This window comes from Vanessa tameamea, chromosome 12 (genome assembly GCF_037043105.1).
Source record: "Vanessa tameamea isolate UH-Manoa-2023 chromosome 12, ilVanTame1 primary haplotype, whole genome shotgun sequence".
Taxonomy (NCBI): Eukaryota; Metazoa; Arthropoda; class Insecta; order Lepidoptera; family Nymphalidae; genus Vanessa; species Vanessa tameamea.
Window position 1 is genome coordinate 2,937,700 of NC_087320.1, and position 12,964 is coordinate 2,950,663.

The following is a 12,964-nucleotide window of genomic DNA, read 5'->3' on the forward strand; positions in this document are numbered from 1 at the left end:
ATGTTACCTACTAAAATCTGTTAAAGCACATAATTTGTTTGGGTTACCTTCGATAAGTGTTTTATTATGAATAAGATTAAGGTATATATTATGTACAAATGTGACTAATTATTATTTGACTAAGCTCAAGTAATATCTACATTACACATATGCACATAACATTTTGACTAACGAGGTTGAATTATTAAATTTAAGATTATCGTTTTGTAATATTGATTCTACAAAGAAAAATCGGCAAAAACCACAGTGTAAGCACACAATTGAATTATATCATCATTTATCTAATTATAATCCACTATGTTGTCCTATGTTGAGAACATAGGACTGTCCTAAAGCGCTAATACGCCACAGTTTGGAAGCTGGTTCATTCTGGATTCAGTTACCTTCTTCAGGCCAACACTCACGAGCGCCTCGGAGAAATGGTGCATGAGATTTCACACTCGTCATTAACATTGATCACCAATGGATTCTCCGATCAGGAAGAGTTAACCTTTCCCTTAAGTACCCATAAAAACTCTGTACTTCATTGAAATGTCAATCATTTTTAGTTTTAAATTTTGTTAAAAGTTGTGAGCGATAACTTTCGTATGTAAGTTATTTAATACATTATCTTATCAGTTGACAAAAACAAAGGCGTTTTCTTATGTGCACGAGTATCTCAACCGAGAGTTTTTGTGCACTGTCTCTTGTTTGAACCAAATTTGTAAGAATTAAATTATCTTTTTCACATTCACATGTCCCATTGGATTTTCGCCAGGTTCAACTTAAAAAATATGTTTTTTTCGAGCAAGTTTACCAGCATTTTCCTCCTTCAATCTTAGTAGTAAGGTCCGATTTACATTTTACCATATGATCAGAGCGAACTGAAGTCGGCTCACGAGACTGAGACAGAGACGGTCAAATCAAATTCTTTTATTCAATATATTAGTATTACAGTTATTTACTGATTGTCCAATTAAACACTGCGGATAGTTTTAAGACAATGTACGCAATCTGGTTAATTTAAATAGGTATTTTTTCCTGTTCATCTAGATAACAATTAAAATATGGTTCGTATATTTTAAATGTTGAAAATGTGAATATTTGGACAACCTATTGGTAGCTGAATACATTATAGAATAAAAATGGTATTTTTGAGTTGCTCATCGCTAATTTTCAGTGATATGAAATGTTTGATGATTAAATAGTGAAAATTTACTGGTTTTAAATAATTTAATAATTACTAAGTCTTTGACGATTTTCACTTTCTAGCTATGAAAAACTAAAGGAAATAGGCTCTTGCAATACCGCTTTCAACGTAAACATGCCGTACCTCGGTCATGTGTTGACGATTTCTTTAAAAGGTGAAGCAAGTTCTCAAAACTGGAATGTGAAATTCAATGAAGCCATAAGCAATTTGTATCTATAAACGTCAACAGAACTGTAGTATTACGAGGGGAAGATACATAGAAATATTGAACCTTTCTCCATCTTTTCTAAAATAACAATCGCTTGATTGTAAACTTTGTGAGCCGGCTCACCTGGTAAAAGTATAATATATAAGCAATACTGATTATTTCATTTTTATATTCCATTATTTATATATATATATATATATTAAATAATTTAAGCATGAATTTACTCGTATGTGTTACAGCTTTTTACTTTGGGGTAGCGGTATTTTTCTTCTATCTGGAAATTACAATCGGGATGCTTTTGTTACTGTACGAATTCTCACGGCTGCATCACAATATATTGATATAATTTATGTAATTAGAGGGTTGAAAAAGATTAAATAATGAGCACATTGCAGGTTGTTTTCGGTCTGCACTCCAAAACGGTCGAAGCTGTAAGCATATAAACTTAATGTAATCGTGATATTATATTTAAAAATGTTTTTAAAAGCCTCCAAAAATAGTGTTGAGATTTTGTTATTTTGTTATATTAAAATATATGTAGCATTTGGATTAAGTTGTTTGCACATTAATAGAATCGATGTAATGTTTGGTAGTAGATCATCGTTAATTGCTACGATGAATGTACTTTGGTTATTAATAGCCATTAACATTTCAACAGCCTTAGTCGTTAATTGTACCCCAGTAAATGTGATTCTATGGTAGTAATTCTCTGCATAATATGTAGACATTGTACTGAAAGATAAGTCATTAGGGTACCTTGAGTCTAATATAAAATTGAGTCTAAATACTGTATTTATACTACTGTGTTCAGGTGGAACACACCTTCGTTTTTTTTTCACGATGTGGAAACCTTCAGTAAAGTACCTGGACCCCTGGGGGGAAGCCGGGTTATGTGGGATTCCTACCCACTAAAACCACTGCGAAGGCCGTCCTCGGTACGCATTGTAGAGGCTGTGTTGATATAACGCATCCGCGGCCCCTCCCGTGCTTTGCTCCGCTCGTGGTTCGTCGGAGCTCTCCTCAGAGGCGACGGTATAGGTGATTCGACAAGATTGCTCGCAGGAGATGTATTATCCAACCACGACCACGATTTGCCTTCACGCGTTCCACGAGGGGCACGCCTCCAGCGTATGCGTGCTGGGCGGTGTCACGGTCCGCGCCACAATGGTCGTCGTCGCTTCGTGTCCGTTCATACACAGGTATTCTCCAAAACAATCGTAACCGGTCATTACCTGTGTAAGTCGGAAGGTGACTCGTCGCTTTCGTCTCATTCAGGCTTCGAAGGCCGGCAGGATGGCTCTGACGACGCGCTCGCGCGCTTACCGTTCCTCGCGGAGATGGTCGTGCCACGTCGCTAGAACTTTCCAGCTTTTTTTTCATTACTGAACTAATTTTACTTGCATCATTAATGTCTGCAAATTTTTCAGCTCACTCAGTGTGATGGAATTGGTTAAAAATTCGTTTTACGACCAACACATAATTATAAGTTCAGTGTAAGTTTAGTTAAAAGATGCACTCAGTAGTAGCATCATACAACATACAGTAGTATTTATTGGTGTGAAATAGTAATATTTTGTTATGTCAACACTTTCCCATAAATAATATTAATAATTAACTATTTTATTTTTCTTTCTATTCTTGATTTATTCTCCGGGAAGTTGTTTTCTTGGAAAATTTATGGATGAGGTATAAAATTAATAACAGAAATGAATACTAACCAGTCGTTTCACGAAAAGTTATATAATTTATGTTAATTAATCATGTTATGTTAATTAAACATGTAAACAAGTTTTAATAGCTACTGACATCATATAAAAATTCAAGGTGTGCCATAGAATTACAGTATTGACTGAGCTTTATAACTAATTAATACGTTTTAGCATGGACGAATGCTTGCAGTTATTCTCTCACGGCTGGTCCCATGTCCGTGGACTACTAAGCAGTTGAAGGAATTTACTTGAATATCTTTAATAATGCCATCTCTTTCGGTTCGTCACCGGTGTGAGAGAGACGACAAACACGAAAGTATAATTCATCATTTGAAAATAACTTCTCTGTGCACATACCAGCGCGAAAGGTAATATCGGTTTCGTATTTAAGTAGTAAGTGTGACGCAGTAATATATTTAATATAAAAACTGCATCACTTTAAAACAAAAATGAGCAAATATATTTTTCTCTACTTTCTTTTCAAACAAAATAAACTTAACATAAAATTAAAATTTACCTTTTGAAACCTTTTTAATATTTTAATTAGTCTATTTATGAGAAATTAGTAATTGAATTAAATAAAGATATTATAAAGCCTTATTTATTTATTTTTTTATGTATCTTCTTATTACTGTATTACACATGGACTTCGACATTAATATTTCACCCTAAAATTATAATTCGTCCCGATCAAAAGCCAAGACTATTCCAAGCAGCTCGATCATGAAATGTTGTTTAAAGTTATTATTAACATATTTAATTTAAACACCCGTTATTTTCTGCGAGATCTGTGCGAAGACAAAAGATCTAGAGTCTAGATAAATCATTTTCGTAATTCAGTTGGCTTCCGTGTCGGTTATAATTTAACTCTTATTTAACCTTTTACAACATTTTTTTTTCATGTACACAGCATAATCACAGTTTTATTGTTTAAATAATAAATATTAATTAACGAAAGTCAAAGCAAATATGTTCGATGTGTTTGTTGTATGTTATGATTTTAAGCCCTGTTTTAATATGTTCAAAAAATTAATTTGAACTGTCAAATTAATTTTTTTAACAATTATTTATGCAATTAAAAATTGCAACAATTTGCAATTTCACTCATTTCAATAAAGTTAAGAGTATATATACACTTAAGAGTACATTTATTTCTCTGTACTAATTAATATTTAGGTATATAATATTTAAAACGTGACGTTATATAATTTGTAAGACATTTTTATTTAATATTTTAAAACAAAAGTGATGAGATGACGATGTAATATTAGATTTTCTGAGAATATACAACAATGGATGTTAAAATGATTACGAAACGTTTGCATAAACATATATTACAATATTAACGAGCAAAGAACATAGCATCTTAATGTTTAAAACCATTTTTTATTCAATAGAAAATTTAGTGTACGCGTTGAAATCTTTTATAGGCATTGCGTATGCGCAACTAATGCGTTAATACGTAATTCAGTAAGTAATAATGATATTTGACGTACTTTTTAGCGCAGTGATCATAAAAATATGCCTTAGGGCTCGGAGGTATAATGTTAGTTCGAGTAAAAAAGAAATATTGGCTAATGTTGATAAGCTTTACCCACTATAGAAATTAAATAACTCATATAGAAGATAATAATATGACTCATTTAGTTCCAGGTAGTAAGTAAGCTTAGTCATTATTAGATTATAAGTTGCTCAGTACATTCCAATATATAAATAGAATACATTACTATGAAATATTATACGAATATATATACTAAATATTACAATTTAAAAATTATTGAGAATTCATACGATTATTAATGATTAATTTAGGAAGATCTTTAGCATTAGCGTTTTTTAATTAGTTTTATCTTAAATAACTAAGTATTTAGTCTTACACCAATAACATTATTGAACTAAGGTCTTAATCAATACGTTTTTAAGGAATGTCTCTTTACTGTAATGAAATTTCATTAACGCCTAAAATGTGCCGACACGTACGATCAAAACACTCATGACATCGAAAAGTAATGAAGTAAGTTAAAAATACCAAAGCCTAGATGTATCTCGACCTCGCTCCCACTCTCAGAACAACGGTACTCACGTCGCGGCAGGCGCAAGCGGCGGACTGCTTACAAACTTGGGTCTCTGCCCTCACACGCTCGACTGCGTTCGCGCATCAACATTCCAATAACTTATTTTTAAACGAAAGCTTCCATTCCAGTGACATAAACGAATGTAAATAGTGCCTCTGAAACAAATACGAGATTCATATGGATTCCTTGTATTTGTGAAATTATTTGTGATATGTGAAATGTTGCGGATTTTTCTTTCGAGTTCGTATGACGGAGTGGCTTAAGTGCTTCGACGAAGTGTTTGTGGATACCAAAAGCTTTGCCAGTCGGATGTTCGGAGCGTCAAAGGTAAGTTAAAACATTTTACATTTTGAGCGCGCTTTTATCAATTTGAATAAAAGTTAAAGACGGGCAAATGTTGTTTTGCAAACTACGACTGTTTTAGTTTGATTAAACGAATTAAAATAAAACTGGTTTCGTAAAAGAAAATATATGATCTTCAAGTACTTATGTATAAATAATTACTTCAACATATTGTAATTAGTTAAAAAGGGTACCAGTTTTCTCAGCACTTTGCGTGGTAGACCAGTATTAGCGTCTCGTTTAATTAACTTGTATCCCTATTCTATATGAGTAAAGTATTTTATCGATATAATGTACTGAGCATTATGTATGCAGGACAACAATAAACTATTGTTTAATAGTAAGAGGAAAGCTGGAGCAAAGTCGTACTGCTCTAGTCAATATCATTATAAATACGCAACAAGTCAAGTTTCCAGCGTTTGACATTGTGCTTTACAGCTTTTATATAGCAATGGAATTGCAGCTTGATAACAATATTACCTAGTGAGTTGGTGCGGCCAACAATTATGACCCTTGAAAATAAGCAATTGAATTTATATGATCAGATTACAAGCTAGTTCTAAATTATATTAAATATTTTATTTAGTATTCTAATATAATGATGAACTTTATTGCTTGGTGCATTTTACCGGGTTGGTGATTTCCTGTTATACAACGTATATATTATATTAAAGTTTTATTTCAAGCTACGGTTAATTATAAAAACATACGCGGTATTTATAGAATGTATTATTGTTTATGAATGTTTTGGTGTTATTTTGCAACTATTGTGTGTGTGTGGATATATCTATCATATAATGTTTGCACATAGATAATGTAAGGAATAAGTAAACATTCCTTATACCGACTATGCGCCTCCAACCATTGGAACTGAGACAGCATGTAGGGGAACCTGTTGTACTTACGCTAGTTTTTTTTACGTTTCATTAAAAAAAATAAATCGATAGCAGTTAGACCTGCAATTATACACGTATGAAGACATCAGTTATTTAACCACATAAAGTATTCATAAATTGTTTGGTTTTTAATTAAAACCTGTAACAGCTATAAAAAAACGAATATCTGTCAACAGACCTGATTAACCTTGTGCCCCCTTGTGTCTTCGGCGTCTTACATGAGAGCTGCTATAAAATAGCTCAGTATGTGAACATTTGTAGTCGCAATAAAAAAATTAATAAATTATAATAGTAATTAAAAAAAATGTTATGAATTACTGATTCAGAAATTGATAGACCAATATTTTGAAGCCTTAAATCAAATCCACTTGAAGGTTAGCTGCGTCTATGAGCGAGCGAGCATTTTATCTTTATCTTCGTTGAATATTATTTTAACTAGAAGATTTTCACGTGGGTCTTTTACTTTCGGTAAAGTATGGAAACTCTATCAAAGTACGGCGATAGTCGCTATTATATCATCACAAGTTAGTCCTAGGTATTGAAAATGTATGGAAGCTCCACGAAGTGTAAACTTCTTCTATTTTAATAATGTTATTGCATCACGATAAGCGTACATCCAACACGATGTACCTTTTTCAGTACATTAGGTTCATAGTTAATGGAGGACGAATATACAATATCGCAGCAACAGCACTTAAAAAGTGAATTTATACATCAATTACAAACAATTATGCAATCTAATAATTACGTATCTTAAGATGAATTAATATTGCACAAAACCTAGTAAGTAATAAATTTAAACATAAATCGTATTAAATTATTGAATGTATAAAGCTCATTAAAATGCTTCAAAATATCAAAGTTAAATCGACATGAAACTGTACCAAGCCATTTACAAATTGCATCACAGCTATTTGAACGTGGCCTACTGAGTATTAAGGAAACAACACTGTGTACCAGTTACTACTCAACAAATAGAAGGGGGATAAGAAGATCTTAGTATTCAAATGCATTGGAAATCTTCATGACACAAATTGGCTTACATTGTGAAATATATAATAAACTAAATTAATTGCCCTTTAAAAGTGTAGTGGCTGATAACGGTATTTTTGTAACGTTAAAAAAAAAGAAATACAAATGCATTACAAATGTATCGTGTTAATTAGGGGATATAACGTGAGGATTAAGATATTATTATTGACTACATAACAATAATGTTTATATATTTTTTTTTTTGACGAAAATTAAAATGAAAGATTAAGATTTATCTAATTTCATAGGTATACTACATCGTATATGGTATTTTCGATTTTTGAAAGCAAATTTTATATGAGCATTATTGATGCTTTAAGATTTGCGTGTCGTAGAATATATTTATTGGTAATGACTGTCATTAAGTGGTTGATTTATAGTTAAATGAATAGCCGTAAAAGTACTTTTTGTCAGAAAGCTGTTGAGTCATTAAGGTAGCCTGTTTATCTTCCTATATTTAAATATTGATTTAAAATTCATTATTATATTTTATTTATTATATATTATTTTTTATTTAAAATTTTACACTTTAAGTATCAAATAATAAATTCAACTTTTACTCTTTTAAAATGAATAATTAAAGATGAAACTACCGGTAGGTTTGTAGAAAATATTCCGTTATACAGTATATTTTAATATTAATAAAACAAAACTTTTATGTAAAAAAATATACTAACAAACATAAAGTAAATCTATGTAAAGTTAAATTATAATAATATAAATAGGATAATATAGTATGTATATTTAATTAAAATATCATATTTGATCCAAAAATAGAAAGTTAATTAAAATTGAGATACCTACTAATCGAAACGTACAACTTAATATTATGTCACAATGAAAAATTTGAAAATTTCGATTTTAATCGTAAAACAAATAAAACGTCTTCGATGTTACTCAACAACTTCAATAATAAAGTTAAAAAAACTGTGAAGAATTGATATTATTCTTACAAAAGTTATTATAACACGAATTATTTTTCTTAGATAACTTACGAAGTTGTTACGTCAATGTTTACAAGAAATGACCACTTTCTTTTAAAAACAATCTGTGAAACGATAACTATCGAATAAAAATGAATTGTTATATTTTGTTATTAGGTAAAGTAAATCGTATTTAATTTCTTTACTTAAATATGAAAGCATTAATCATTTAAACATTTGTCATAGCGATCAAAAATAATTAGACATTATACTTACTTATTGATTTTTACTTTAATAACTTTAATATTTTGACAATTGTTTCATTACCAAACTTAGTTATTATTAAAAATAATCTGATAGAATAATAATACGTACTCCAAATTTATGATTTAAATTATACATGGAGTTGATACAATATATACTCGGAGTTAAAATTTTTGTATTACAAAATAATTATAGTAAAAAGCTTCTGGAAAAATATAGAAATAAATATGATAGCAAATCGTATTGAAACTGAAAGTCGTACTAATTAATCGAAACAGTTTGATTCACTTTGTAATCTTTAAACTTTCAAACAAAACATAATCAATATCTATCTTTGTTTTGTTTAAAAGTGCAGTAAAAAACGAAAAATTAATATAGATTTATTTAAAAAAATTACAGTAATTGCTTTATTAAAATTTATGTATAAATTGTATCAACTGAACATTTTGTTGATTTTGTTTAACGTTTAAGTGGTATTTAAAAAACCAACTACAAATAAAAAATGTTGGAAATATCATTTAAAAAAAAAATATATATATACTTAAAACCATTAACTTTTTTGTGTTTTAAAATGACTGTCCAATATTATTTCAGTAAACAAAGTAAACTATAATACGTACTGTTTATGTATACGAAGTAAACATTTACAAACGTAATAGAATGTCGAGACTCCTACCACAGAGCTATGAAGATAATGCATGTCTATTCAAACGTCAGTTATACCTATTTTTATTTAACAGCGTAACTAAAGTTAGTTAACATGTACATTGTCACACGTATTTTCACTTGAAAGTAAGTAAAAGTGTAATGTTATAAGTTCCCTTAGTGCGACGAAAGTTAGTAATATAAATCCGTTGACAACTTATGTAAATGTAATTTAATATTGTTATTACAAACCCACTTTCCTTAAAACATGCACATCTAATGTTTGCTGATTTCTAAATCGATATGTCGTCTCTTCTTATTAGTTTTATGTTTAATGTCTCGTGTAAATAGATTTTCGTAAAATATTTCTATTTGTCTGCAATATATTTGAATATTTTTAAATATTTAAATACATTTTTACAGGGTGAGTCAAATCACAAATGACGCGGTTGATTTTTAAAATATTTTCAGTCAATCGAGTGAGTTGTAATTTTGAATACAGTTTATTTGTTACTGGTGACATTTTGCAAGCTATTTATAAAAAAACTGCATTTTATTCGTTTTTAAAACATATTATATATTTCTTCTTTATTTTTTGCCACTTATGCTCTTTCATTAAACTATATTTTAAGTATGAGTTTAAGTGTAAAATATTACTCAGAAATTCAAACAATAAAAACATATATAAAATGCGTTAAATTCCTCGTGGTTAAACCGGGATACAAATATAATTAGTTCATTTTCCAACTTATGAGAGCATGACTTCAACGCGTACGCCAAACTATTCGCCACTATTTGTATAACTGATTTCTAGGTGAATTAGTTTTATGTTCGTATGCAAACTATATTTTTATGCATTCAATCGTTCGATATTTTTTTTATTCTTAGAAAAGCCTATATAGATTGAACGAATGATACGCAAAACTAATAAATATGGAATATATTTACAATGAACTATTGACTTGGCACAAGAGCCAAGAATAACATAAGATTTTTTTAAATTTCTGTATTTTAATTATATTTCTGTTACCAATTGCATTGACTCTTCATTTTGTTATTTATCAGTGTTTACAATACATATTTAGTAATTAAATTTGTTTACTTATATTTTCCTTTGTTTTTCAAAATTGAAAATAATATCAATGTTCTAAACGTAAAACTACAATATTTTTAATTATGTTTGTTACTCTCCAGAGAATGAAAATTGTTAACTTATGTGTTGTAACGGTTTCAGTAGTCAACAGAAAATGATACAATATTTACTCCAACTATAATCCTTCACAAGTTTGATTACCATCCACTTATCTACGTATAGTTAGTTTACGTTTAATTTATATATAGTAAATAAAGCGTGCTACACAAGTAGGTACATATGTAAATTCAAGTTAAATTTGCATGTTACAGTTAGTTAATCCTTACACGAAGTTACGTTTCAGACTGAATGTGTTCAGACAGGCTGCCTCTATTTATAATCTAACTACGATTACTTCTCCAGAAGATATTGACATTGTAGTTTAAAAGAAATAAGTAACGGACATTGAATGAAAGCACACGATATGTGCATAAAATTATTTAGGGCTTAAAGTAACCAATTATATAAATCATTTTTTTAAAAGATCTATTTTTTTATACCATAATCAATATAGTTAATGTTTTATTTAGCCTAAAATTACAATAAATTTTAACCTGATATGTAACCGAGCGAATGAAATTAAATTGAATGTATATTAATTTTAAAATGAAAAGTAAATTTTATTGATATTAATAAAGATTTATATTTGTATCAGAAGAGTGAGTGACTTCTTTAGACGTAACTCTTTCAAGTATTCGCGTTTTGTTTTATATTTTATGAGTCAATTATAACAGAGAAAGTGCTTAGAATATATTTAATTTTATGTTCATAAACGGCACGTAGAAGGAAACATGTTAATTTAAAAGTAATAAAAGAAGCTCATTAGAGCGGGTGTATTATTAGATACTAGGTAAACGTTAATCATTACTGTTCCGCTCCGTAGGTCATAGCGTGATGGCTGATCAATAAACGGGCTATCAAACAACTAAACGGAACTCTTTCGCTTTATAATATTTGTATATACAATATAATGTATACACTCTAACACATAATCTTTTGTGCCTGCAAAGTAACATCCAAGCGTAGTTCCTTCGATTCTTTAACGTCAGCCCTATTCGAAAGCCATAATGGTTGAACCTGATTTAACGACGTTTTCGTAAATTGCCGATTTATTTGAACAAATACTTACAAAATACTTCGGTACCAACTCGAATTTTTTTTAAGAGTATTTGATTGATATTAGACATTTATGCATATATATTATACAACTTTCTGCCTTTATACAATCTTTTATATATACCTTACCTAAACTTAAATATATTTGTTATTAATTCACTTGCTTTTTTAAATAAAGGGTTAGCGGCGTGTTTTTCTATTTTGTTTATTTCACAAATAATATTTTTTTAAAAATATTTATGAGTTATTTATTTAAGTAATATTTTAATAATTGTAGTTAACTTCATGTACATATTTCTGATTAGCCCAAATGTTGACTGGTAGAGAATGTCTTACTTTCTTCCGCCAAATCTTTTTTTTATTTGGAAAACAAACACTACAATGGAGCAATATTAAAACTTTATACTACTTTATATAAATTGAACTGAACGATTGAACTAAATTTGACTTTACCACACGTAGAATAATTAAAACACGTGTTGTTCTTAAATAATATTATGCGATTAGGATGACATTTGCCGATTTACCGACAACTTTGCCAATTCATAAATTCAAATCTAGTTCTATTGAATAGGTATGTTGGTTATATTGAATAAATAATTGATCTCTGACAATGAAACGAATACCAAAAACTAATCATTTCATTCAGCTGTCTATTACAAAGTAACATACATTTTTCTTTAGTGTTGAGATGAAAGTACGTTGTTAGTAATATTTTTTTCACACGAACTGATCTTATCGACGCTTAGGCACTTTGAGTGTGACAATATAAGATATACATCAGAATGAGTGCACGTAATTATATTGTCATTTCAACATGAAAATGTCATAAACAATCTAGTTAAGATGAGAGATTGAGTGCTCACATGTGTACCTTTATGGTTAGTTCCGCTATTTAGTTTCAAGCTGACCCTTAAACTACCACTTTTACATCGAAATCTTTAAACATGATTTTCATAATTAATTGTTATCTTTAATCTCTATGGCGTGCTATTCTGTAACAACTCACTCTATGTCTCGCTCGTGAAATGTTGTAAACTGTTACCGTGATATGCCAATTTATAGATATAATGAAAACTATTTCGAAGACTTATCACAATAATTTACTTATTAACTATCACTGCGTACCATTTCAAACCTTATAAATGCACTAATTCTGGGCCAATAATACTTAATTTAACAAAAACAAGTACACCTGAAAGAGGAGACTTTTTTATATATTAAATTATGAAAGTTAATATCGTAAATCATTTCCTGACATATCACGATCATGTCTTCAGTGAGTTTCGATTTTGTTTTAATCGAATAGCTCTTCTGAATGTATTACAGTGCTATATCTACGTTAGTTTAAGCTGAGTTGCACATGTCCGTGTGTGTGGTTGAGTGTGCATATACATAACTTTATTATATTCATTTGACTTTGAATAAATATA

At 29.6% G+C, this 12,964-nt stretch overlaps 1 protein-coding gene across 1 annotated transcript in view; it reads left to right on the plus strand.

The window, feature by feature from the left end:
- Positions 1 to 5,165: 5,165 nt before the first annotated feature.
- LOC113392970 (chaoptin) overlaps positions 5,166 to 12,964 on the plus strand; it is a 55,334-nt gene continuing 47,535 nt past the window's right edge. Inside the window, exon 1 of the mRNA XM_026629621.2 lies at positions 5,166 to 5,508. Within this exon, the coding sequence (XP_026485406.2) occupies positions 5,428 to 5,508 (81 nt within the window). The 5' untranslated portion in view covers positions 5,166 to 5,427. The remainder of the gene's footprint in view (positions 5,509 to 12,964) is intronic.